Source organism: Sphaeramia orbicularis, chromosome 13 (genome assembly GCF_902148855.1).
Source record: "Sphaeramia orbicularis chromosome 13, fSphaOr1.1, whole genome shotgun sequence".
NCBI classification, from domain to species: Eukaryota; Metazoa; Chordata; class Actinopteri; order Kurtiformes; family Apogonidae; genus Sphaeramia; species Sphaeramia orbicularis.
This window is the reverse complement of record NC_043969.1, coordinates 29007738-29034886: the sequence shown is the minus strand read 5'-3', so window position 1 is coordinate 29034886 and position 27149 is coordinate 29007738. Positions and strand designations below refer to the sequence as shown.

The 27149-nt window shown below is 38.5% G+C and overlaps 2 protein-coding genes across 4 annotated transcripts; both read left to right on the top strand.

Moving 5' to 3' along the window:
* The first annotated feature begins 512 nt into the window (after window positions 1-512).
* nmd3 (NMD3 ribosome export adaptor) lies at window positions 513-14069 on the top strand. 2 transcript variants are annotated; one of them, XM_030151686.1, is made up of 16 exons: window positions 513-640; window positions 926-1007; window positions 1470-1604; window positions 1724-1820; window positions 2247-2327; window positions 2796-2924; window positions 4449-4539; window positions 5217-5295; window positions 6199-6295; window positions 6947-7064; window positions 10701-10846; window positions 11129-11241; window positions 11345-11417; window positions 11629-11735; window positions 13328-13398; window positions 13536-14069. In XM_030151686.1, the coding sequence occupies exons 2-16, from the start codon at window positions 964-966 to the stop codon at window positions 13667-13669; spliced, it is 1515 nt and encodes a 504-aa protein (XP_030007546.1). In that variant the 5' UTR covers window positions 513-640; window positions 926-963; the 3' UTR covers window positions 13670-14069. The 2 variants fall into 2 exon arrangements, with proteins under 2 accessions (XP_030007546.1, XP_030007547.1); XM_030151687.1 differs by having other exon boundaries at window positions 514-631.
* Window positions 14070-15979: 1910 nt separating this feature from the next.
* sptssb (serine palmitoyltransferase, small subunit B) lies at window positions 15980-23579 on the top strand. 2 transcript variants are annotated; one of them, XM_030153092.1, is made up of 2 exons: window positions 15980-16839; window positions 18862-23579. In XM_030153092.1, the coding sequence occupies exons 1-2, from the start codon at window positions 16746-16748 to the stop codon at window positions 19110-19112; spliced, it is 345 nt and encodes a 114-aa protein (XP_030008952.1). In that variant the 5' UTR covers window positions 15980-16745; the 3' UTR covers window positions 19113-23579. The 2 variants fall into 2 exon arrangements, with proteins under 2 accessions (XP_030008952.1, XP_030008953.1); XM_030153093.1 differs by lacking the exon at window positions 15980-16839 and adding an exon at window positions 16914-17054.
* The last annotated feature ends 3570 nt before the right edge of the window (window positions 23580-27149 follow it).

Sequence of the window (27149 nt, the reverse complement as noted above, 5' to 3'; positions counted from 1 at the left end):
TGGAATCTCATTCTGGTCTTGGGAATTCTGCTTGTGCCAATTACTTTGCTCTAACATGGTATATATTTCAAAGCCAGATATGTTTAATCAATTTACCAAACAACAATTATGTGATGGTCTAGCATTGTCATCTATGTTTACTCCACAAAGGCTAGATGCAACATACCTTTTTTTTTTTTTTTTTTTTTTTTTTTTCATTTCCATTAACTCTCAGGCCATATGTTTCTGATTAGAGCTTTTTTAAATTCATCCTGTATTCTATTTGGATTTCTGATCTTTAACTTTTGCCACATATCCTGTATTATCAAACAAACTAAATAAATCAAATCAAATTAAATAAATACCATCGTTAGAGCATAATTTAGTAAATGATAAGTGATTTATACACTTAGTACTTAGTACACCCAATTACACTTTGTAGATCAAGTTATACTACAGCATATATTTAGTATATTATTTTGGCCTCTGAGCAACTTTGGTAGTTAAGGCCACTTATGTTTTGTAGGAAATTTATTCAGGCACATGAGAACACGTTCGGGGTCCTTCGGCTGGAATGACGTCACCCAGCCTCGCGGATGCTGTGTGTCGAAAACGTGGGTTGTTTTCCAGGGTGTTTAGGATCTTAATCATAGTAACTCCAGTAAGTTTTGTCATCAACTCGCTTTTGTTTTAGTGTCAGTAATTAAAAAGGTTTGGATGCTTCGATGCTTTTGTTTCCTCACAAATGTCTACAAAACTACTTTGAAAGACGGCCTCGTTTAGCCTCTAATGCTAGCTGCTAACTGTTCTACGGTTGAAGCTAACAGCTTTTAACTCTTTCTAGCTAGTCGGTGCTTCGGTTTTTGCATTCGTATCAGTGTCACCGTTGATTGTTTATCAGCGTCTGATGCTTTTGTCAGTTTAAAATGTCATTTACTGTCCTCAGATCATTTTGTTGCACTCTGAATTGTCAGACTGACAAGAATGGAGTACATGCGGGCTCCTGCAACAAGCAGCCAAGGGAATATGTAAGTAATTCATTTATACCTGCCTTTAAATCTGTAGTATTATGAGAGGGCCCTGACGGATAACGGACTTGTCTTACAATTAACATTAGACCAGCATCATAGCAGGTGTTTGTAGATGGATCTAAAACTATTATTGATGATTATCCACTGAACCAACATGCAATATCAGAACTCTTAACAGTGGTGAGACCTTCATGATTCAGCGAAAATAACAGAACTGTTCTTTTTTTGCTTTTATCAGTTGCATTTGTGTCTGTAGATAAGTCAATAGATAAACAATCCATCAAATTACATGTTTGACCATTTATGTTTTCTTAAGGATTAGGCTACATTATCATAGGATTAGGATTGTGTTGAAATTTAGAAGTCATTTTGTGGCAGTACACTTATGCATATTCAGACACCTGACATTTGACCTGTAGTCACTTTATTGATGTTTACCTACATCCACTCTCTTCTCAGCTTGTGCTGTACTTGTGGCATCCCAATCCCTCCCAACCCAGCGAACATGTGTGTGGACTGTCTGCGTACTCAGGTTGACATTTCAGAAGGAATCCCCAAGCAAGTTTCAGTGCATTTCTGCAAACAGTGTGAAAGGTTGGTTTCTTGGTATAATTATGCAAGCAATATATAAATAAGGCAGTTCGGTCTTTATGTCATTAAAATAAAAACATTTTTGTGGAAAATTTGGCTGTGTAACTTTACTTTTCTTGTAGGTACTTACAGCCTCCAGCTACCTGGGTGCAGTGTGCTCTGGAGTCCAGGGAACTTTTAGCCCTTTGTCTGAAAAAACTTAAAGGGTCTATGACGAAAGTAAGTGGGATTCTTTTTAACTTGCACTAAGGGCAATTTCCACTTTGTTCATAGATAAAAGATACCAATAAACTAGGTGTACTTGGAGTGTATAGATTATAGGATGTCATCTGTCATTCATTATGGTGGAAGATATTCTGAACTAGATTTAGCCTTTTAATACAAAGTAATTAAAATCCACCTTCCCTCTCCAAAAAATATGTGTACCATCAATTTCAGCTTGTAATATTCAGACTCTGTTTCCATTTTCCTTGCTTTTGCTTTTGTACCTATAAGTGTGCAGTATTTGTTAGGATCTAATTTTTAGCTTATTCATTCTTTGGAGATGGTGAAGGTCGTAACTTGTGTCCTAGAAAACTAACTATCTAGTCCTAGTGGACTGGTGTAAATGTTATCAGGATGCTTAAAGAATACTTTTTGGTGCAGGTGCGTCTTATTGATGCTGGCTTTCTGTGGACAGAACCACACTCAAAGAGGATTAAGATGAAACTGACCATCCAGAAAGAGGTAAGGGGAGTGGAAGTGATATGTGTGGGAGAGCACCATTTAAACTAACAGATTAAAATTCACAAGCAGTGATAGAGCAGTTCTAAGTTTAGTGTAACACACATATTTGCTTACTGGAAGTGATTGAGATAATCACTTGCACATCAAATTTTAAGGCTATGTGCGAAGACTTGGTGATCACTTAAGTGCTGTTTACTGTGTGGTTGACACAACTGACTGTTGCCAGTGGCTGTCATCTCATCTCCTTGACCTTTCAGAGTGAACCTGAGTCCTGTGCTTCTTAGGGCCAAGTCTTTTGTTTACACTGTTTCAGGGTCTTTGTAACAATGTACAAAGCCTCAGTGGTCAGATATTATCTTAATGGCCCTGAAGGGAGATGTAAACTACTTTAAGCACAGTGTAGTCACTGTTGTTTGTCAGTGTATTCAGAACATATGGTATAACTTTTTGGTCTGTTTGCTTCTTCAGGTGATGAATGGCGCTATCCTACAGCAGGTGTTTGTAGTTGAGTTTGTTGTGCAGTCTCAGATGTGTGACGACTGCCACCGTGTAGAAGCCAAGGACTTCTGGAAGGCCGTGGTTCAAGTTAGGCAGAAGGTAAGACTATTTATATAATTACTGTTTCATTTTGCAAGATTTGACTCATATTTTCAACTTTATGAAGCTGAAAACCCCTCAATCTGCCATAAACTGTGTAACAAACATAAACATTTTGTATATGGATAGTTTTTTGGGTTTTTTTAATCTTGCATCGTCTAAAGATAGACTAAAGGATTCTAATCAATAAAGTTTTTCCTCATGTTTCTACTTATTTCTCACAAAACAAAGTGGCTCAAACTGATCCAGACATTACTATTCTAGACTGGAATACGCTCCTGTTGCTCATTGGCACAAATCAAGCCAATCAGCAACAGGATTAAGTTGGCAGCATGTTCATACTTGTGCATGGGGCAGGGAAAAGTTGAGTTTAGGGCAGAGCTTCCAAAAGTGTGCTCAAAAGGTGACTATGTTTTTCTTGAGTTCAGATATAAACAGTCTCAGAAATTGCTTACTCTGTCTTTAAATGTGACTTCATTTCCTTTCTGTGGAGTGTTGGTATACGGTTTCTTTTAAATTTGACATTTTTCTTTTCTCAGTAACGTTATTTAGAGTTTATATCTCAGTTGCATGCTCAGTCCTGAACATGAGTGGGTGAGATTTACATAAAACAAACAGCGCCCAAACTATCTGGCAGGGAATTTGGCATTAAATATAAGGGCTGCATGTCTTTCCTAGTCTGGCTCACAGGATGTACTCTGCTGGAATAATCTTGCAATTGGGTGGCTGTTGCAGTCAGCATCCTTCTCTCCACAATCTGTGTATTACCATTTTCAAAGTGCCCCTCTTGCAATATGACAGAATAACAATCTTCAGTGCCACTTCTCAAATCTCCACATGCAAGTGTTCCACCAAAATAACCTTTCTCAGACACTATTTTGCAAAGGTGCAGCTGCATCTTTTGCGTGGCACCACCCAGGACAAGTGTGATTTGTTCAAAGAAATACAAATTAGCCACACAACCCTATTCCAGAATGATAGTGGATGATCCTAAATGTCTTTCCAACACTACTGCAGTGCTGTTGAAGTATGGAGAAAGGTCTGGCAAAACAAACACTGCTATGTCAACAGTAACTCTGTAGTACAAGATAGAAGATATCAGTCCAGTTCCAGTTTGTTACCTCTCTGATCTGCTGCTACCAGCAATTACACCCCATAATTACACACTTAAGTCCTTGTTCTTTACTACTATAAGTTCGTGGAAATGTGATTTTAATCAGTATCCAGAGATCCACAGAAAGACCTACTTGTTCTTACTTGTTTGTTGGCATTGTATTGCCCCAGGGGAGGTGTTTTTACCAACCTCACTCCCTCATTTAAAAATAAAGTACATGCCTGACAATAATGAAGGACTTAACTGGAGTGTTTTTTTCTTTTTTTAAGAGGCCAGCTGTGATGACAGGTTGTGGCAGATGCCCTGATGTTTATCCAGCGTTCAGCCCAGTGATAATTGAGGCACTGGGTTGACATAGTTGTATAAATCACTGTATAATACTAATCCAGAGAAACCTGTTTCTTTACTAGACTCAACACAAAAAGACCTTCTACTATCTAGAACAGTTGCTTCTCAAGCACAAGCTTCACCAGAATGCCCTAAACATCAAGGAGATCCACGGTAGGTCAATGCTCTGTGATTCATGCAGCGTACACTTTTCATGTGACTCTATTCTTAAGCGGTCTTGCCACATTCTGTAGACTTACCGCAGATTTACACTGAAAAGTGGGCAACTTGTCTGATTCCTCACTGGCGTAACTAATTTGGATTAGAATTAAGTAGAACGTAATGATGATGATTGAACGTTAATTACCTCTTCCCGTACCAGACAGCAAACCATGCATGCATATCACTGGTGCCAATCAGCTCTTACAGCTGTCCCTGTGTGGGCCTCAGAGGGGCATGTATTGTGCATCTAATCAGTGTGCTGTAATCAGAGCAGGCATTCCTTAATAGATTCCAGCTATGCAGACCTGCCTCATACTCTATTTAGAGATGCATACTGCTACATTAAACGCACACAGTCATCCACACACACATGCTATGCATTGACTGACAACTCCTCAGCAGGACTGAACTGTGAAGTGGAGCTTGGCCCGGTCATGTAATTGAAATCATCTCCAAATCTCGGCAGGACTTGAAAGCTTTATGAAGGTTAAAACATGTGGTTACCATATTTTCTGCTGTCCTCATCTGCTGTTTTGTATGTGCTGTTGGCATACATGTGTGTTCTGCTATGGCAATGACCCGTGAAGTGAGCCTGTGATGAATTTGATGGTGTTGCTCTTCTCTCTCAGAGGGGATTGATTTTTATTATGGCTCCAAGCAGCATGCCCAGAAAATGGTCGACTTCCTCCAATGCACCATACCCTGCAGGTGAGCAAATCTTCAGGGTACAATTATGAAATAAATGGCCTCGTGAGGGTTAATAGTAGGTCAGCATTCCTGTTGTATTTACTTGAGCACTGATTGTAACTCTGAAATATTCATACTGTTAAAGACTGCAGTAGTGTAGTGTTTTTAATTCACTTGTTCAGATGATTGAGTTGAGCTGTTGTTGGTACATAAAGATATTGTGCCATTTGGCATGGCCTTAAACAGGTCAGAAGGCAAAAAACACATAATATTATAGTTCATAATACAGGGTTTCTGCAGGTCATTAAAAAGCATTAAAAATCATTAAATAGATTTAGTGAAAATTAAGGCCTTAAATGGCATCAAAAATCATTAAATTCAATGTCCAGAGGCATTAAAAAATTAAATACACTTGTTGAGAAAAAAAACATTGTTACTCACAATTTATTTTGATTATATAACATTTAATAATTTTGATCAGAAGTATAGTGTGATGATTGACAGGCGGAACCTTTTAATTGGCTATTGTTTATGGCTGATACACGAAGTCACAACACCGGATGCTTGGAATGCAAAGTGCTGTGAGCGTGTTCATGTTGGGGCGAACGAGCGGAGGGAATATTAGCAAATGTCGGAAAAATGAGAAAATGCAAGTTTCAGCAGAAGTGGTTGGAGGAGGAACTATTCAGAACCTGGTTAAAGCCTGTCAGTGGTAAACCATCATAAAACTGTATCTGCAGTTGGACATAGGCATTAAATTTGTTTAAAGTGGCATTAAAAAGTATTAAATTAGATTTGCTGATACCTACAGAAACCCTGTAATATAACATCTTATTTGTTTATTCATTGAGGACAAGATGCAATGTCTCTGAATTTGTGATGATTCTAATATTGTCTTTTTATTTATTTATTTTTTTTTTGAAGGTCAAAAACATCCCAGCGCCTCATCTCTCATGACATCCATTCAAATACTTACAACTATAAGAGCACCTTCTCTGTGGAAATTGTACCTGTCTGCAAGGTAAACAGCTAAGTTATGTTTTCATTTTTTCATTTTCTGTATAAGCTACATCCTGTTTTACTCACTCATCCACTGAGATGAGGCACTCCTTTATCTGCTTAGTTCAGGCAAGCTTACGTGTCTTTACACATGGAGAGAAGCCTGTACTTTCTTAGTTGGGGAAATGTGTTAAAAATCTGGCTCTCAATTTTGTAATATACAGATGGAAACCAGAGCATAGCCAAGAACCTCTCATGCCATGTTTATTTTTGACAGTGATAGTGATAATAAATGAGGCTCATTCTCAGGGAGTGCTAAATCCCATTTGACGTGTTGTTTTTAGGTTGTTTTCAATTGCCAATCCACTGATGTATGTCTGTATGTTATTGTCTGACCAGTGCCATACTTTCATGTACAGACCATGGGGCCACGTAGGATAAAAATTACTGTTATATTTATTAACTGAACAAAAAGAAATAATACTTTAACTGTCAAGCTTTCAGTATCTCTGACTACCTTAATCAGAATTTTATATTCACACTCAGACTAAAATTAAACTCTTGGCTCCAGTGTTACCTTTAATTTATAGACTCTTAAGGTTTAATTGAATGGATAGTCTTTATAGCCCTTGGACATGTTGAACTTAGTTACCTGTTTGTATCTGCTTGGCAGGACAACGTCGTGTGTCTTTCACCACGGCTGGCACAGAGCCTGGGGAACATGGGTCAAATCTGTGTATGCGTCCGTGTCACCAGCACGATCCATCTCATTGATCCCAACACACTGCAGAGTGAGTATTTGTCCTGGTGGTGTTTCCACAGGTCTGAATGACACCGCAGTTCAGCTTATCTCTGACCTTTGTTTGCCCTTTGTTATGAAATAGTTGCAGTAAAATATGTCTGGGGGTAGTCGGTTCAGAGTATGTTTATAGCAGGATGGTTCATTCAGGCAGTAATGTGAATTGTGTGAAGGTGTGAAATAGGACATTCAATACTCTTAAATGAGGAGTTCAGGTCAACACCAAGTATAAAGCTTGGGCACAGTCCACAGAAGCACATTAGACCTCAATGTCTGAGTATCTTTTAAAAGGCTTAAATTTCAATGTCCGAAGTCAAGACGTTAATGATCTTTTTCTTTGGAATTGCTAGCAAAGAATTTGTTTAATTTCCAATTAGTATATTGCATTTTAGCATAATGGAGATTAGAGTGAGTAACTACACTAACAGTCATTTGTGAGGAAAAGGGGGCTAGTTTCAGGTATATACTTGAGCAGCTTGAACAAAGATACCTAGACTATAGATAAAGATTCCACTCTCACCTGTGTTGATGAAAACATAACAGTTAATTAGTTCTAGCTGCAGTTACTGTGAACCAATCGCATCAGTTCCCTGACATCTCCGAACTTCCTCGTAATGTTTAAAATGGCTGGTCTAGTGGTTCCACAGAGCAGATTTCCTAGCTGTAATGGGACATATTTGTGATATGTAAAGTTACTGTTATATTTGTCCTTATTTTGGTTTTGACAGTATAAAAATGCAAGTGAGTTTGGTTCATTACTACATGATAGACTGTGGAGCTGCTATAAAAGGACTTCACCTCTCAAGGCACAAGGCAAATGTTAAAGAAATCAAATTAAAAGATGCATTATTTATAGTACAGTAATAGATTATTTAACAAAAGTGGTTGTAAAAAGAAATGAGGTGATCATATTGTTACTGATTTATGGTATTTAATAGACTAAAGAAATAATTATATAATAAGGCAGATAATTATAATGATAATGATAATTCACAGATATCAATAGTAATAATGAAATTGTAAGTCGTAACCATGATGAGGCTTAGTTTGTTTAAGTATTTCTCCGTGGATTGAGTCCACCTCAGGAAAGACTCCTAAAGGATTGGTTTTGCATATTTGTAAGGCATTTGTTCTGGGGTGATAAACAGAAACGATCAAAGGCCCTTTCATGTTTTAGCTTACAATAATTTCTTGGCTAAAAGCAGTGCTGCACTAACCTGATCTAAGTCTGCTAACCACATGTCTATCACAGCTGTGTAGACCAGCAGCTTCCCTCTGTTCCCAGTCACAGCACAGCACCTATCTCACTCTTAAAAATATATTTTCAGTTTACATTATTCACAGCCCAGCCAGCCTGGTTGAAGGGATTTCTAATCAATAGAAGTGTGGCGACAATTAGTGATGATGCGTTTCCTTTTTCTCTGGTGTAATCACTCATTATGTAAGAGGCTGAGGCACTCCTCCACAGACTTCTGACATTTTGGAAGCAGCACACACGTTTTTAATTACTCTTCAAAGTCCAGGCTATTTTTGCAGGAGAAAGTTTTTGAGAGGACTGAAAAGCTGGAACAGCCTGGAGGCATTGGTCTGTCAAGCAGATTTGAACCACAGTAGGCAATTAACCAAGTATTTAAAAGAAATCTATGCTGCTGTCTGTTGCCTTGTGTGCAGTTTATTTGCAGAAGATGAAAAAACATCATTCCTGTCTAGTTTGAGAAATGTACAGGGAAGAAAATGCACCAACAATGGTATGGTTTCTTAATAAGGAAACTTGGAACAAGACAAATTTTAATAAACAACTCTGTCAAATGCAGTTTTTTGTCACTTAACATGCACTTCAACTAACTTTGATAAGTTCCTTATAACACCAATGCAGTTGGAAAGTTGGACTTTTCCAAATGCGCATGTTGCCGTTTCAGACTCAATTTTTTCAAACTAAAATTGTTTTATTGATCGACACAGAGTACTCGTGACAAAGCAAGCCAAGTTTTTAGAGTTTTTGTGACTGTATTAAACTGATATTAGACTAAAATATCCCTTTAAATGTTTTCACTTTTCACAGATTTTCATTTAACAGTCAGTTTAAACTTTATATCTTTTTAAAGCTTCATGTTTTTTTTTTTAATAATGATTCTACAAAGTCAACATGCTTTTCTTCCCAGAAACTGTCAAATACAACCAGGTTGAATGAGTAGTTTTTATGTACAGCTATTTGTGTCCCTTTAGAAATGCCCTGTAAGGTCTTGACTCTAGGACTTTGGGAGTATTTTTCCAAAGCCTTGAAAACTTCATGTCTTGTTGAAATGTAAACCTTTGTCTCAGGCTGAGAGCTTGAACACTCTGTACAGGTTTTCACTCAGGACTGCTCTATTTTTCTACATCCATCACTGGTCTCCCAGTCCCTGTAACAGGATAAACATCCCCAAAGCATGATGCCACCACCTCCAGGTTCAAGGGATGATAATGAGGTGGTACTCAGTGCCCAGTTTCCTCAGCACTGGAACTTGTTCCAAAATAGTTCAGTCTTCATTTCATCAGACCAGAGCATTTTGCTTCCTGACCTGAAAGTTTCTCAGTTGCCTTTTTGGAAAACGGCTAGACAGACAAAGACTGATGTTATCTTTTTTAGTAAGTAATGAATTCTGTTCTGTTTCGCCATTGTACCTGACTGGTTGAATACTGTAAAGTTCTCGAATTGCCACAGACAAACTCTGTATTTCTTTTATAGTGACACTGAAATTTGTTCGAGTATGCTATGCTCTTTGGCACTTAGATAATTGCAGAAGGCTTCTTGTATCTTTCAATGTGTCTTGTCGTGATCCTGTATCTCCTGTGCCATTAACTGGTACACAGGTGTGTTCCTTTTTTAGTGATGTTCTTTGACTCGCACAGGTGAACCTTAGAGGTTATAGTAGCATCTTATACCATGTCCACACTAATGTGGATATTTTTCTAAACTGATATTGTCATCCTCCATTTAAAAGAAAACAATCATCCAAAAGAGCATTAATGTAAATTTATAACTTAAGTGTTGTTTCATGTTGTCAAAGTATGTTTTTTACATTTTGTGGATTTGACCATAATGCTGATCTGGTCTGTTTTGCAAAGGTATCCACGCTGACCTCGATCTATTGCAGGTCATACATTGATTTGAGGTTTCAGTTTCATTACACTAAGCATTAGCTGATGTACACAAAATGGGGTGAGATACCATCGTTTTTCAATCTCTCTTTTCCCTCCACACAGATGCACATGAAATGGTGGTTTTAGAAATCCACTTTGGAAAGTGCTTTAAAAAAATTTTCTCCCTAAAACACAGTTTACGTGTGGACAAGACACCCAAATCTAGAGAAAAATGTCAGTTTTGCAAAATATCTGCAGCACTGTGGAGGGGCATTTAAGAGTGTTGAAAAACAGAATGCATTAGAGGTGTCACTCCAAGAACCTGATTTTTGCTTTGTTATGGAGAATTGTAACTTGAGTGGTGAGAAAAATTGAACTGTTTGTAAAACAGGTTTAAAACATAAAGTATGAAAAAAGCTTGCAATGCTTATATTTGTACTCACTATTTTAATTGCTGGTCTTACTATTTAGTAACAAATAACTGATTTTTTTTTTAATGCACTAGTTGCTGAGGTGGATGGGAACACATACTGGCGCAACCCATTCAGCAGTCTCTGTAACCCACGGCAACTGGAGGAGTTCATTGTTATGGACATCGACATCATCAGAGACCTGAAGCTTGGTGCTGGAGCTGGCATGAGGTCCAATAAGGTAAGGTTGTGTGCATGTGTAGTGCTGTTGTTGTGAAACAAATTGCATCTTGGGGAACCATTGCTCTTCTTCTGGAAGCAAAATCAATAGCAAATCATTACATTATACCCGAACCTGTATGTTAGTTCTGTGCCACAACGACAAACACACTGTTGTCTCTCCTCCATCTAAGTGTTGCTATATTATCGATGCAACTGTCAAAACAAATCAGACGAAAACAAGAGTAATGTTGTCACAAGGGCTTGAAACTACATTTTTTTCCCTGCTTTGTGTGTGTTGTAGCACACCCTGGCTGAAGTGTGGGTTCAAAAGACGTCAGAGATGGATACCAGTCAGCAGTACCACTGCCGTACATTCCTGGGCCACCTGCTTAACATCGGAGACCTGGTGCTGGGGTGAGTCTAGAGGACAGCTGGGAAAATGAATGGTGATTACATGATTGCAGTAAAGACTATGAGGTTTACAGGTACTGTTATCTATGTCATTTGATTTATACAGGTTTGACTTTGCCAATTCCAACATTAACGATGAGTTCCTGAATAAAATGAACCCCCATTACGTCCCTGATGTGGTAAGAATTAATTGCACTTAATGGATCTTTCCAAGGAAATAAACCTCAGCCACAGATGGGCCTGTATTACAAAGGCTGTTAACACGGTTAACACTGCCCTCCACTGGCAACAAAGAGTACTGACTGTAGATTATGTCTCCTTCTTGAAAACAGTAAATTAGTTGAAGTGTTGATTTTTTTTTTTTTTTTTTGTCAATGTGACCTGTCTAAGGTGATAATTAAGAAGAGCTATGACCGCAGCAGGAGGATGAGGCGCAGGAACTGGAAACTGCAGGAAATGGCCAGAGATCGGGATGGCATGGATACAGATGACGAGAGGTAGGAAAGAAACAGAGTTCTTATAAAACATGGATTTCTCAGTCACATTTTCTCAGTTGCCGAAAGATGGAACAAAAAAAACACCCATGCTCCTCCCATACTTTCTGGTCCTCATCCCCTAACCCTCTGGTTAATGGTAAGAAAAAAACACAGCCTGCATTAAATTAGAGAGGATTCTGTGAGGAAAAATATATTTTCAGCTGCTGATGTGATTCAGTGTTATTTAAAGAGTGCCTGTACAGAGAGATTTTCAAGAGCATAATAAGTCATATTTAATGATGTTCTCTAAAACATCGTCTGAAAATGACATTCAACAGTGTTGTTGATTTCTGACCCTCCTATAGTGTACTATTTCAGGCTGTGAACAAAAACCTCACACTTTCTTCTAAATTTTTTCTAAATATTTCAAATGATTGCTCGTCTGTGCTCCTCATTATGACATTATGACAGAGTTGTACTTATACTTTCCCCAGTTAAAATGCATTTCAGTGCAACTTCTCCTATATAACGTCTTACTTATACAGGTTGATAAACTGTCAGCTGAGGAGTCACACACTGAACAGCGGCACAGAAGCTTGTACCATGGCCAGCTTTTAAAGTAGTTTAGCTGACTTTGCTAAGATTCAGCACCAGAGCTGAGAGAATCAGAGCAGCCAATAGTCACTGCTCTGCTACACTGCTCTCTGTTTTATCACCATTTTTTCCCTTCTTCTTCTGTATCTGCTGCAGTAGCTGTATCTGTAACTTAATGATGAGTTAACATTTCCTTGTATGCTAGTATCTGTCACTGAGTATAAAGAATGTAACCAGTATTAGACATAATAGAATGCTAGTAATAGAAGACTCCTCTGGGTGGTGCTCTGTGATATGCAAAAGAAACACAGCATGTTGGAGAGCAGAGTGCTGGGCAGGTGTTCAGTTCTGGGCTCAGGTTTCTTTTTATCCTTTTCTGTTCTGTTATTCCTTTTTGCTACAATGAGGCTCTAAATATTTAGATTTTGATCTGTCATATGTTTAAATGTAACTATTTTTGGGCTTATTCATAGCAAAGCTTTGTACAGCTTGTAATTGCAGTTTATATAGACAAAGTTATTTGAAAATCTACAATTTTCTTACACATTAATCCACTTGGCTCACCAACCACCAGCCTTTTTAATCTATAAGGCAGCTGGTCAGTGTTAGGTTTTCTAAATTCATATATAAAGTCTGTGAGACTGAAGTAACTTGTCAGCTGTCTCACTTTATCAGGCTCTGGTTACACTGATGGTACTTATAGTGGGTTGTTTGTTTGCTCTAACCAGTTGCATAGGTATCAAAACAAAAGGTTTTTTTCTAGTGTGTCTGAAATATCCTCACAAAAATAGGATTCACAAAGTTAAATCGTCTGAAGAAAATGTCATAAAATGCTCGTTGAGCCTTCTGTTTGTAAGCTGTCACAAAATGTGAGAAAACCAAAAGCAGATGGAATGACTAATGACAGAACATTGTTTTGTTTTTTGTGGAGAGCATTTTGAAAGGAAAGCGCTTTTGATGAAGAACCTTTTCTTGTTGTGAACAGCTGGTTTTCTCCTCACACATTGTTGCATTTTTAGACAATACCAGGACTTCCTGGAGGATCTGGAGGAGGATGAGGCTCTGAGGAAGAACATAAACATCTACAAAGGTAAGCAGCTGGATGTAGTGCCCTTAGACATGTAATTTACCATCAACATCTATTAGTAGATCTAGTGCTGTTAGGTTTATTAAATATGTAGGTTGTTAACAATTGTTTTTTTTTTTTTTTTTTTTTTCCCATTTCAGATGTTTCCAAGGTTGCAGTGGAAAGTGACACTGATGATGATGGAGCACCACGTATCTCGCTGGTGGAGATGCTGGAGGAACTCAGTCTGAATGATGCCACAGGAGGAGAAGGGGCTGACATGATGACAGACTAGTCTGTTTACAGCCTGTGCGACACTGGCCACTGATGATTCAATATAATTACATTCACAGCCTGAGTTTACACTGGGGGAACATGGACGACTAACTCGACAAATAACCAGTAGCGTTTCATGTGGAAGAAGTCCACAGTTTTCACATCTGTGGTCACCTGTTACAGGAAAAACCTGTAAAATCAAGGTTAATGCAGTGCCGCTTCTAATAGGTATGTAATGATTACATTAACGGTAATCCTAATGAAATGAGTTGTTCTGTCAACTCTCTGTGTCTGGATTACTTTGATCTTGAGATATTCCAGGGATAATCTTCTTTGTATCTTCATCAAGAATTTTGAAGTGAATTCAAAATAGAGTGCTTTCAGTATACTTTCCAAATAAATATTCATTATTATGCACATTTCTCTCTCTTTTTTTTTTTTTTTTGAACATGTTTTCTGCTGGGAAGAGTTAGTTTTGCTCTGAAATTCCACCAGAGGGAGCTTCATACCTCTGACAAAAAGGATCTAATGTATTCAAATAACTACACTTGTGGTAAACTGAGTTATGTGTGTTAATGGTGTGAATTTGGTTTCCATGGTGAATATTAAAATACCTGGTCAGCTGTAGCACCGTTCCACCCACGATGTGCTGCCTACATTCTGCAAAACACATGACAACACAAATCAGACTTGAAGTTCTAAGTAACACTATTGAATGATCTCTGTAAATGAGCAATGACTTAATGCCACCAATAATGGTTTTCACCTTCAAAATGTCTGTGCAGTATAAAAGTTGAAATTGGACACTGGAGCTAGATGTGCTTTTAAAAACACTACCATGATGTTATCGTCACATATTAACAATACACATTGTAAAGCTAGTAATGAATAAAATGTGTATCCTGCTTTAAAATTTGATGTGTACCTGATTTAGATGAAATGTTCTTACTCTGGTTTAAGAGTTTAGGTGCTCAGAGAGAGCAGAAACTGAGAAAGTATAACAAACACTATTGGGTTGGAAGAGAATCCCAATGTAAAACATTGTGGTAAAGTGATTATGTCAAAATATCACATTTACAAGGATATTTCAAAACATGATAGTGGTACATCTATTAAAACTACATGTCTCTGTGGTTGTAGGGCTGAAGAGTAATGACCATTAAAACGTTTTCAACACTTTAGACATTTCTTTAAAATGTCTTGGAAACCCCAAACAGAATACAACAGACATTTCAATCACAATATTGGAGGTCATTTGTATGGTGTATCTTGACAAGCACAGTCCTTTGGTTAACCAAAGTTCAACTGTCATACATGTGTGTATATTTATTTATTTATTTATTTATTTATTTATTACTTCTGGATGTTTAGACTTGCTAATAGTTTTTTTGTGATCTAAGACGCATGCCATGTGTAACGGTATATTAGTCTGGGTGAAGAGGAGGAGGGGGAGGTCCAGTCTTGTTTTGCACAAACCTGAGCTGGTTGTTAACAGTAACCAGATCTACTTGGGAAAGTGAATCAAGTGAATCCCTCTGGGTGTTTGTGTGTGAGTCACAACAAAGCAGAGTCGGGGTTCTCCTGGTTCTTATCAACCCCCAGTTGACCCGCTTTTCTCACCCTCACTGATAGCACACAAACCGAGACCCTGTCAATCCAATGCTTGGCCTTTTACCTGTAATTTATAGAATAACACACACACGTTCTTCATATTAGCACATGGCAGCATGTGATAACATCTGAACTCCTGAGTGCCACAGTACAATAATACACTCATACAATGCAATACAGGTCTGAAATGAGATTTCCAGGTCAGAACGGTTCACCAGAAGGCCACAGTGAGTATTTTCTGTATCTACGAGATATAATATTTGCTTATACACTGTATCTGACTTGAATGGTTCTCATTCATTCATGGAGTCGATGACGCCAACAGAATCGGGCTGTGTACCCATGCAGAACCAGTGCGCCACGGCGGTGCTGCCCGTGTTTACACATCAATAATGCATGTGGTTGTCAAGTGTAAGAACTGAGCAGGTCAGCAAAGCCAGGCCAGATGGAGATAAGATTTCCTAACTGTCTGATTACCCTAAAACAAAGGGGCTCATACTTAGGTTTCTTCTTTAGGGAGGATGCCTCAACTTCTTCTGTATTTTTTGCCTGTAACCATGACCTCCTAGTGTTCTGACGCACAGTGCGCACTGCAGACTCCTTCCTGGATGTTTTCTAAGCACTGGTTTTGCGCAGTAAGCTTTTCTTTCAGATAAGGTGAGTCATGGATGCTCTTGTAAACTACAAGAACATCTGTAGTATACATCTGTAGTTTGCAAATATTTTTACGTCATCATGTAAACATATTTGGCTGATGTGGATTACCTTTTTATTCACATTTCCAGCCACAATATGGTCAGTCAGCTTAACCAAATTCAGTAAAACAGTACCATCATAATTGAAGGCTATACACCACTAAAATTTTAAACCACATCAGTAAATTGTATGAAAATGCCAAGAAAAGTGCAAATTATCTAATGCATCTTATGTTCACTAACTTAAACATTGGTCTAAAACGTTGCATGATATTAAAAACAACACTTGCATTCATGATAATTTTATTAAAATTATATATGTGTAATTCCTGGTTGATTTCTCCCTTTAAATGACTATCATAATTAATAACTGCGTAGTTTATTGACAACATCATACCACTGGAGAATGAAAAAGCTGCAGCTGTGTGTTAAAGTATTTAGAATAATGCGCACTTCTGTTCATTTTTGGTAATTTTATGCAGTTATGGTCGTCGGTAGGATTCGGTCGTGTTCTCCAGACTCTGCAGTGTGAAGTGCATGTCACAGTGATGCCTGTGCTGTTTGAGGTTTGTTTTGTTCCTCCTGTGCAGCAGAGCGGACTGCTGCTGCTGCTGCTGCTGCTGTCGACGTCAGAGGAGGGACTGCGGCGCAGAGCCGGGCTGCTGCATGCTGGGACGGATGAGCAGGAGGATGCGACACCGAATCAACAAACTTTAAAGATGCTGTAGAAAGCAGCGGACAGTACATGGCGACAACAGAGCCACTCCGGAGACACCGATTCTCCTCTTAATGCCACAACTGTGTTTTTTCCGCTGCGTAAAACACACGCACCGGCCTGTGCGTTTATTCCTCCGCCAGTCCACCTGCAGGATCTGTGAGCCAGGTGAGTCCTGAGTGGAAGCACGAGTAGTGGGTGTGGTGTCGTAGGCTACCCATAGTCTGTATGGCCCAGGTTACTACATATAGGCCAGTGGCAAACTGGTGCGGCAGCTTTTCGTTTACACAAAGCAACGGAGCAACAGTGTAGCGACACGAGCTGACGCTCATCCCGTCCCAGTCTCATCACTAGTTCCAGGGGATTTCAAGGCGGCTTCTAAGGCAAGTCTATGTGGATTTAGTTCTAAAAATATAACTGATCTTACTGGTTTCCTTTATCAAACACAATATGCGAGCAAATTAATAGTTATTATAATCTTTTTTTTTAATTTTTTTATAATAAGATATGATGATGATGCGCAAATCTGTAATAATTGTACTTTAATCCACTGTCGGAGACATTTTGCTTCAGTATTTTTGTGCACCATGCCTGCTAACAGAACTGCATTATATTTTAATTTAGAGGCTGCTTAACCTGCAAGCGGAGATCCAATATTTATTTTTCATTGAGGAAGTTCATTTGTTTACATCCTGTACCTGTTCAGTACCTGTATTGTGATGAAACGTATGAAGAATATTCTGTTTTCCTTGCTCACAAAGTATATTCTAGAATGTCAGGTGGGTAGGATACACCTGTACCTGTAGCGCACCTGTTGACCCCGCCCCCTAACTATGCAGCAGTCGGATTTGTTGATACCTGCGGCTATGCAAACCTTAAACAAATAGGCTTAGGGTATTTTTTAAATGGTACATTTTAACACTGCTATTAAATTAACAAGATATTTTTGAATTTTTATCTTAAAATGCATTGTGTGGCACAGTTATTTACAGTGTGACCTGCTATATAATAAAGTGTTTATACCGAGCCCATTATGTACACTACGTTCTGTTGGAGTGGAAAACATTGCTCATTACTCTATTCACATAGCAGAAACTTATTTGTCAGAGTCCCGTGTGTGTGTCTCTACTGTGGGAGTAAGTGTGCCAAGAAAATAATGGGAAGGTTTTATGCTCAGATCCATGAGGGACCCCTGGGTTTAATTTCATTAGGTGCGTTTCCCTCTTCATACAACTAATCCCTGCAAGACCCTGAGCTCTGCATCCATGCAGGAGGGCTGGATGATTGCCCCTTCAGGGCTCTGCTGTTTGTAGTTACATTGTAGGATGCAGGATAATGGCAAACATGGGACGAAACATGACTGTGTCTGGAGAGTACCGGCATTCACAATTTAATTGGATCAAGTTTGTGTTAATAAGACATAATAGGTAATATAAAAATATTCTGTTCATAACTGTTCAGGGTATGTCTTTATTGAATTAACTACATGCATATTAATCAGAGTGTCAGAATTTAAAAGCAATCTAAAGTAACTGATTTATTCAAGTGTATAGGTACTTTACTTGAATATTATAGCTAATAATATTTTACTCCACATTATAGGTTTAGATATTGAACTTACTTACATGATATACCGGAAAACTGTATATTATTATCCAAGTAAATGAGCATACAAGATTGTCTTAAGTGAAGAAAAATATTTGATTGTAGGTGATTCACTGGATTAAAAAACGCAAAATGTAAATGTGTATAAAGTCATCGTGTGCTCATCCAGGACACACACAGGCAGAGAGCAAAAAGGGAATGGAGTAAAAAAAAAAAAAAAAAAAAAGTAAATAGTAGAACCTATAGGAACATCATCACTAAAGCCTGTCAGCTAGATTTTTTATCATGGCATAATACTTCACACATGCTCAACTTGAAATCTCTGTACATTATGGGATGTATATCAAGTTGAACATATAACTTCTGTCCTTTAGTTTTCCATATGATTTGACTTATTTAGACCAGCTATGAAGTAGAATATTTTGAACAAAATGATATATATAACATGGCATAGGTTATTTAACCTGTAGTATACTAACTCTGAGAATTTCCTCTTTTACTTGTACCACTGTGTCTTTATCTAAACTATTTGCTGCATCTTCTTTTCTCCTTCAAGTTCTTCATCTCTGTTTCATCTTTATTCAGCCTGCAGGATGAACTTCAAGAACCTGAGGGAATACCTGGCCTGGCTGTACTACCAGTACCTGCTCATTACCGGCATCTATGTCCTAGAGCCCTGGGAGAAGTCCATCTTCAACTCCATACTCTTCTCCGCTATTGCCATGGTGATCTACACCTCATACGTCTTTGTACCCATCCATGTGCGCTTGGCGCTAGAGTTTTTCTCTGGGATCTTTGGTGGCCAGCCTGAGAGCACCATGGCACTCATGAACTAAAGCGAAGAGATAATATGAAGGAAAGAGGGAGGAGAGGCACGTTGGATTAGCATGAGTCCTCAGATCATTTCCAGAACTCATCTCCTTAGCTCCCTGAGCACATCAACCCCCTTTAACACCATGTTCTTCTTCACCTGATCCTAAAAAAAGCCACCTCAGCTAATTAAGACTGAAAACATGAAGATTTTAATGGAATATTCTGGAAAGCAGAGCCTTACTATCTTCTTTACATCCCAAACCCTCTGGCCTTACCCTGTGGTATTAGACACATGACTGTACATTTCTTTCACACCTTTGCTGTGAAATATTTTTGTAGAATGTTTTATTTTTTCACTTTGTTTTTATTTTCCACCTGTATGTCCTGTGTGAATGCATACCAGGATCTTGGTTTTGCATGATATGGTCATACATGAAAACTAGCTTTTAGCATGCTCATCTCACCACAAACGACTACGACTCTCTTTCCATCTCGCTTTTTGAGCTACTTCTTCCTGTATGTTTTCCTGTGTTAATGTGTTTTACTACTGCATCTGTGATGACACATATCACTGTTTGTGAACGGATAAAAAAAGGAAATCCATACTCATCCCACATGTTTAACATGCACTTAATCTTATGGTTGATGTATGGTTTTGTATCAGAACCACTATCAGCTTTTTTAGTTGCCTTTATGCACTGTAATGCTAAGCGCCAGGGTACATTGCACATTCCCTGAAGTCACTGGTTAGCTGATCTTTACAGAGAGTGATGACAGAAAAGCTGTAGCTATGCAATGAATCGAAAAGCATTTAAGTCTGGGGTCTGTTACACAGTTGTGTAATGTTTGTCCTGAGCCTATATTTACTAATTTACTGGTCAGAGTGAGTAATAAAGCGTAAAAATGGCATAGATATGTACCGTGCCGAGCCCTCTCTTTATCTCCAGCATTTTAACTCTTTGGTATGTCAGGAAGGTGTGGTCAGCACTGAGCATTAGCAAATATTGATACAACACACCTTCATGACATAGCTTTACTTAATCAATGACCTCTGAACTCAAAGCAGAAATGTGTGTTTTGTTGAATGCAGAGACACTGCAGTCAAAATATCTTGAACAACACTCTGACTGACTGACCAAAAAATCTACAGTCTTCCTTACCTATAGTTGACCTATAGACTGAACCAGAGAGAGAATGAGTCGTAGTGTATCTGGTAGCTGTGATGAGCAATATGCTTAGGTGTATGCTTAAATTCATCTATGATTTTTGTGCTTTGGGTCAAGGGCTTGCAAATTTCAGTCTGAACGTGATCTCTAAGTTAACTTTATTTATATGGATTTATATATTTATATTCACTGGTAAATGCTTGGCTGGTTACAATGTCAATTACCAAATGTTTTTGATTATTTATATCTGTGTTTCTCTTGTGGCCATAATTAACAACTAAATTGATCTTTACTTTGTTTCTCTACCTGAAAGTGCTTTTATATTGTTCCCAACTTTGTGACATTTCATTTCATTTCTTTTTTTTTTTTTTTTTTGAAGTTCCAGACATTTCCTGTACCACAAATGTAGAGCCCTGTGAGAGGCTTAGAGGCAATAGACGTCTTTGTTTCACTGGTCAGTAAATAAATGTTTTATTTATACATAGCAACCAAATTCAGAAAATAAAGACATCTAAAGACACAGACATCTGTTCTCTGTCTCAGGTAGACTGGTTACCTTTGATTTAAATGTCTCCTTTGATAGTATAAAATATGCAATATAACTGTTCCAGCCAACTTCAGAATCAATAATTTTGCAACAAACGATCAAGTGAACAGGGCAGTTGCTGAGAAATGGAAGAAACAAGTGAAACAAAATCTTGGGTTGCACATTCCTGACACACACACAAAAAAAACCATACCACATAAAGTGAATTGACACAATAAGAGGCAGAGCCACCAAACCAGTTCTGCTCAGACAGTACAGGAATGAATGCCCAAAGGATTTGATTTCACCAGTACACATACTAGGTAAGCTTTCTATGCTTACAAAGCTGTGTCCATCCTCTTTATTGTTGCAGACACAATTTAGGCAAATGTTCCAATCTGCGTTAAGGTCACACTGGTAATGTAGTGTGAAATTAATCGCACTGGAATTAAATTTGCTCGCAACTAATTTGAAGGATGTTGAAGTTTATTTCCTGCGATGTTTAAAATGCTCAAGCAGGAAATTGCTTTTGTTACTGGTCTCAGTGGTAGAGAAGCCTAGCTCTGTAGCTATGTTTATGGCTTGTAACTAGACACCTCCACCTTGTTTTTGTTTCCAGGATGTCTCACACAACCCACACTTAGCTACCTGTGCACTAAAACCCATCCAATGAGTCGTCTCCTCTGATGGAGTTGTTTGTAGTGTGCTTTTTAAGTATTTAAGTGTGCGTCAGGTTCCTCTGTTTACACTGCTCATGTTAATTTGTATCCCATGAAGGAAGAGGCCAAAGGTTATCCTCAGACAGACGAGATGTAAACAAAGCTATCGAAGGCTCTCAAAACACTGAGGCGTGGTGTGTTGTTTCTCTTGTGTTTACATGTGACCTGTGTCTGTTTCTCCCAACGAAAACTAGAGGAGGCCTTGACAACAGTCAGATATGCAGACACAGAGAAGAATGCACACGTGCGTGCCAACACTGTCACCATCTCCAAGTTTCAATTTACAAGGAAACCCCAGAAAGTGTTCAAATATTAATGCGGTTGCCAACATTTGATCACCCCATCCACTTTGGCACAAGCCTCACAGCCACAGATAACCACAACCTGCCATGTCACATTGTCTTTGTAGGGAGACTCACTGATATGAGCCATTCTCTGTAGTACATATTCTTACTCTATGTTCTTAAATGTAGAAAAACACCCACTTACTTCCATGCAATTATGCAAAGACATGTACAAAACACATTAACTGCACAGAGTGAATACAATGAATGTCTCCATTACGATAACTTTACCTAAATACAATTACTGTGAAAATATTAGTTATAATATAAAGGACAAACAGACATATAGATCTTTTTATTTCTGCTGGTTTGCAGACTTGCCATACTTTCTCATTTCTCTGTTTAATGTTTCCCCCAGGCCTTTTGTTCAACTGTTGGGTAGCTTAAAACATTTCCCAAGAATGATGAGTGATGAATGATACATTTTTCTGGGACTCTATTGTACAGTATGACGGTGACATATACCTGCAGTGTAATACATCTTAAAATGAGCTTCTCTTTCTCCTGCTTTTTTCCCCTCTTCATTTAATATTTCCTGTTCAGCTGGTCTGTTTTACATACTGAAAGTTAATACAGTAATACTATACTATTTTATTATCTTGCAATTACCATCTTTCTGGGGGTTTTTTTTGTTTGTTTTTTTAACAGATTTTGGGTAAAATGAGTAAAACTACATTTTGGGAGATGTAGTTATTCATTGTGTTTTTACAGTTTTAATCATTTTACTGTATCTATGTTTTGTTGTTTTTGCTTTTATTACCAGCGATTACCCACACTCTGAGTGTTATAACATCCTATTTGTATTTGTTTCTCAAATCAACTTTTTTTTTTTTTTGTCATTGCCATTTTCATAATTTCTCAATTATGTTGCAAAATAGGCCTTCTCCTCGATACATTCCAAGATTAAATAAGGGTTATATACACTCATATGTACTTGATTTATGATAGTTTAATAAATATCATATTTAAAGGACCATATTGGAAATATAAAACACAGGATTAGATCTTATATGATGCAATTAATCACACTATAGAGCTCCTGTCACATCTAGTCAACCTCTCATATTTAAAAATGCACATAAACATAAATATATTTACACATGAGTCTGAATTAATTGACTATTGTTTCATCTTAGTGTCTGCTCCAATGTGTGACATCCTTAGCCACAGAATTAATACATTGTTTTTGTCTTTACTCTTTGGCTACTTGTAACCAACAAAACAGATCAATGCAGTCATGTGACTTATTGTGAAACCCAATTTTGCAATGACTGGCCACTCTGTGATTTACTGGTATCAACATGTAGAGTCAACAAAGGACAAGGAAGGACAAGACAACAGGATAAAACACTACCCTGCTATTGCAATGTATTACAGCATCATTTAACAGGCTTGTTTTAAGGAGACATTGTTTACACTGTTGGGTGTGTGTGTGTGTATATGTGTGTGTGTGTGTGTGTGTGTGTGCGTGTGTGTGTGTGTGTCAGTATTTGTATTTGTGTGTTCAAGTGTGGGCATTGTGTTTCATTTGGGACTTTGTTAAACTCACTTAACTGTATTATTTCTGTATTTGTTTTGTGTGGCATTTGCCAAAATGTTTTAATCTCTTGCTCTAAATGATGACTCTTGAACAACAACAACAAAAAAAAAACCCTGCCATGTCCGTGAACACATCGATTCCAGCACATTTATTTACCTCAGAACATGACTCCCAGCGCCAACAATATATATCAAAGTTATGAATCAGTCAATACGAGCCTAGGAGCGGCCGGCCTGATAAAAACTTGAGCCCAGCAAGGCGTGGAACCACAGCTGCAGCCAAACCCTCACATGGTCAATGGACTTTCACTACAAACGAAAACATATTGTGCTCCTTTTTCTTCATTGTGAGAACTGACCTTTAATAAAGAGACAAGGCTGTGTGAGTGTGTGTGTGGGGGGGTGTTTACATGATGGTAAAATATTGTTTTTGTCATCATCTGTATTCTGTTTTCATTCTTCACATCACAGTAAATAATTCAAGCCCAGTTCTTTTGGTTGAACTGAAAACACAAGCCTGCCACCAAGTGGTTGAAAAGTGACAATATTTTTTGGTAAAAGGCAGCAATGATCATGTTCCTTGCATAATTGAAAGGCCTCCAGTGATCATAAGTTTATAAGCGTAGCACAGATATACACTCAGACACCAGTAATTCATATTCAGTCATGTTCATGTGTTTGCATTGTCTGTATTTCAGTGTATGTTGTATAGTCAACAATAAAAGGAAATCTTTGTGCACAGAAATACAGCTATCATGTGTGCAAGCTACTGTGAAGGAATGTTTGACAGGGTACCAAAAATGTCAGTGTGAAACAGACAAGAGGGAGAGTTGGACAGTGTCTATAATTTGTTTTCCTCTTGATTCCTACATTCCTGTCTTCACAGTGACATGGAGTCCTGAAGGAGAGCAACCCTTGACAAATTGGAAATACAATAATCTTAGAACTATACATGAATTCTGTGAAAAGAATGAATTTTAGTCCTTTCAGGGTGTGCATTGATTTGAGGGCATATTAGGGCAGTTGGTGCTCCAGATATGGGGCGCTTATCCGTAGGGGTGGTGAAGGTATTAGGTGACAGAGACACAATGAGGCGGCAGGAGGATGTGTAGTAGAAAAACACAGACTGTAGACAAAGCAGTGGGAGGAGTTTACTCCTGTTACTCCTTCTCCTAAAGGTGCTGTAGGAGGAGTTTCAGGTGTTGCGATGGCATCAGATTAACACTTTTGTTGGATTTGACTGTTGAGGGCAAACAGGTGTGTGGATAATCTATCCAATCATGACCTGTTTTTCCAATATCATTTTCTGGATAGGTGTTCTTGTCAATAGAGGAGCAGCACAGCAATGTCACTTGCAATTAATCTGACAAAAACATGTACCATGGCTTCCATTTTTGCTTTTTTTCTTTCACACACGTCTACATCTACTTCTACCTCTACTTGTATGTACAAAACTTAAATGTAAAACATGTTTAAGTAGAGCTACTACTATACAATTTCTTTATTATTGTAATCTTACAGGACAGGATCAAAAATACATTCTCTCTGATGTCTCTGGTAGAAGTTTTGTAATCATTTGCATTTCTCCAGGGTGTGGCCAGTACCAGTGATGTCCAAGTGCATAGAAACCCCCTGGAGCACATACCTATTTTATTGCAGCAAGGTGAGAGGTTAAACCAAAATGATGCAAAAAAAAAAAAAAAGCTTTTTAGTTGGTGTTCACTGGTTCAATCCATTAGAAAATATTAATTGTTCCAGGAAGTGTCAGAGTAAGCTCAGGTTCTGGTCAGTCATTAACATATATATAATTTCATGAACAAAAATCACAGTTTTCAGATTAACTTACATATTATATACACTGATCTGTGTCTATTACAAATCTTGTGCTCTATTAATCTCTTCTGATCAATGTACAACCTCAAGTGCATCCCCGGGCTCTGATGAATGTAAACAGAAAACATCTCTTTTGGAAATAATCATGTTAACAACTAACACTTTGTAGACACACGATTAACAACGGATAGGCTTGTATTTTTGTGCTGACTGACTACATTAAAGGTGTCTTCACTGCCAGTAACCCCTGCCAAAGTCATTAGCAGCTAATTTTGCAGGATCTAGATTTTCTCTGATAAGATCCCACTGTAAAGGACAATAAAGAGTCTACGGCCTTATTACTGTGAACATAGAGAGAACTCTGTGTAGCTGTGTCAGTTACTTATCAAGTCTTTATATTGTCTCACTCTCACCTTCTCTCCTCACTCTATACATATTCTGTACAGCCTGAAGATCTCCTTTACATGAACAGGGTTAATGTAAGGCAATACACCTCCATCCATCCCAGTCATCTTTGGTCCTCTTTCTGCTTGGCTGCACCTGTTGAGTAAGTTAACTCTTCCTTATCCTTCACTCTATAGTGTGTGTGGATGGAAGCTGAGGCCAGGCCTGGTGCCAGTGTTAAATGAACAGACAGGAGAGTGGTGCCTGGGTCCTCTGTGACCAACTGGGCACTGTAAACTGACCGCTGCTGTTGTGTGGTCTGAATGGAGCTTAGAGACGATGGGGTTGAGGTGGGGCAAGGAGAACCCCATAGGAACCCCTTTTTTCTCTCAGGACGCAGCAGCATATCTTGAACTCCATCTGTTGTGCAATATGGAGGGGCAAGTAAGGGACACTGCACCTGAGCTGCTGGGAAGGAGTCAGTAAAAGAAGATATCAGAAGAACAAGAAGAAGAAGAGGGGGAAGACAACGGAAATAGAGGTGAGGAGACGTCATAATAAAGTGAACATAGGACCAAAGTGGTTAAAACAATCTTTCCTCGTCTTTTCATCTCACCATTGGCCCTCTCTGTTTCACCAATTTCATTTCCCCCTCTTCCTGCTCACTCATAGCTGGACATGGATCTCTCTGAGGACGTGAGGTCTTTGACAAGCGAGGCATGTCCACCACTCAAACATTCATTGTCGCTGGCAAGTCGAGAGCACCGACGAGACAGCTACCAGAAAATCACTTTTCTGCAAAAAACTGATGCTATCTTGTTACACCATAAGAATGAGTCATTGTCCTGCCACACAGCATGAATCATAGCAAATGTGACTTCCCGTAGTCTCGGGGGCTCATGTGCAGAAATTCGGTCACAGTGATCAGGAAACCATTTCAACCACACTGATTTAAGGAAGATAAGCTGGTTCCTTTAACAAACAGCTCAGATTTATCAGCTGTTGAGTGAGAAGATTATCAGTGCTCTTTAGGCTAAAGCTTTCTTCTGGATGGTCACCAAGTACCAGTAGATTGTAAATACTTCTCTGTGTTGTGTGCCAGATCACTGCATTTTGTAGTAAGCCCTTTTAAATTAACTCCCGGTCAAATGGACTTTGGCATATTTATGGTAATATGATGCTAATATTACATGGTGTAGAGTTGTCAGCTTGCAAATTTTGCAAGTATAAGACCTATAAAAACACTTTTCTGTACTTGCAGTTACACGAAGAGTGCTGTCCAAACTTACTCTTGAAAAAAGGCCGTTGTAGTGCCCTGGCCCCTGTCACGGGACCCTCTTTTCTTGGCTTTGTCCCACCGTAAGAGCCTGGGTAGTTGGTTGGATTTTGGAGCAATGCCTCCCATATCAGGTGACCCATTGCCCCACGGCCTTTGCTCCTCGCCTAGCTTGCAGCAAGAGAGTGCTCCTGGCGGGTGCTGTATCCCGTGTCACAAAAGCACCTTTCTACACAACAGGGGTACAGAGAATGGGCCACAGCACAGTGGTTC

Excerpts from the sequence above, each read along its gene's own strand:
- sptssb (XM_030153092.1), top strand. The coding sequence starts at position 16,746 with ATGCCACAACTGTGTTTTTTCCGCTGCGTAAAACACACGCACCGGCCT. Across the intron at positions 16,840-18,861 it reads CTGCAGGATCTGTGAGCCAG|CCTGCAGGATGAACTTCAAG; the intron begins GTGAGTCCTGAG and ends ATCTTTATTCAG.
- nmd3 (XM_030151686.1), top strand. The coding sequence starts at position 964 with ATGGAGTACATGCGGGCTCCTGCAACAAGCAGCCAAGGGAATAT. Across the intron at positions 2,328-2,795 it reads AACTGACCATCCAGAAAGAG|GTGATGAATGGCGCTATCCT; the intron begins GTAAGGGGAGTG and ends TTGCTTCTTCAG. Across the intron at positions 11,736-13,327 it reads ATGGATACAGATGACGAGAG|ACAATACCAGGACTTCCTGG; the intron begins GTAGGAAAGAAA and ends TTGCATTTTTAG.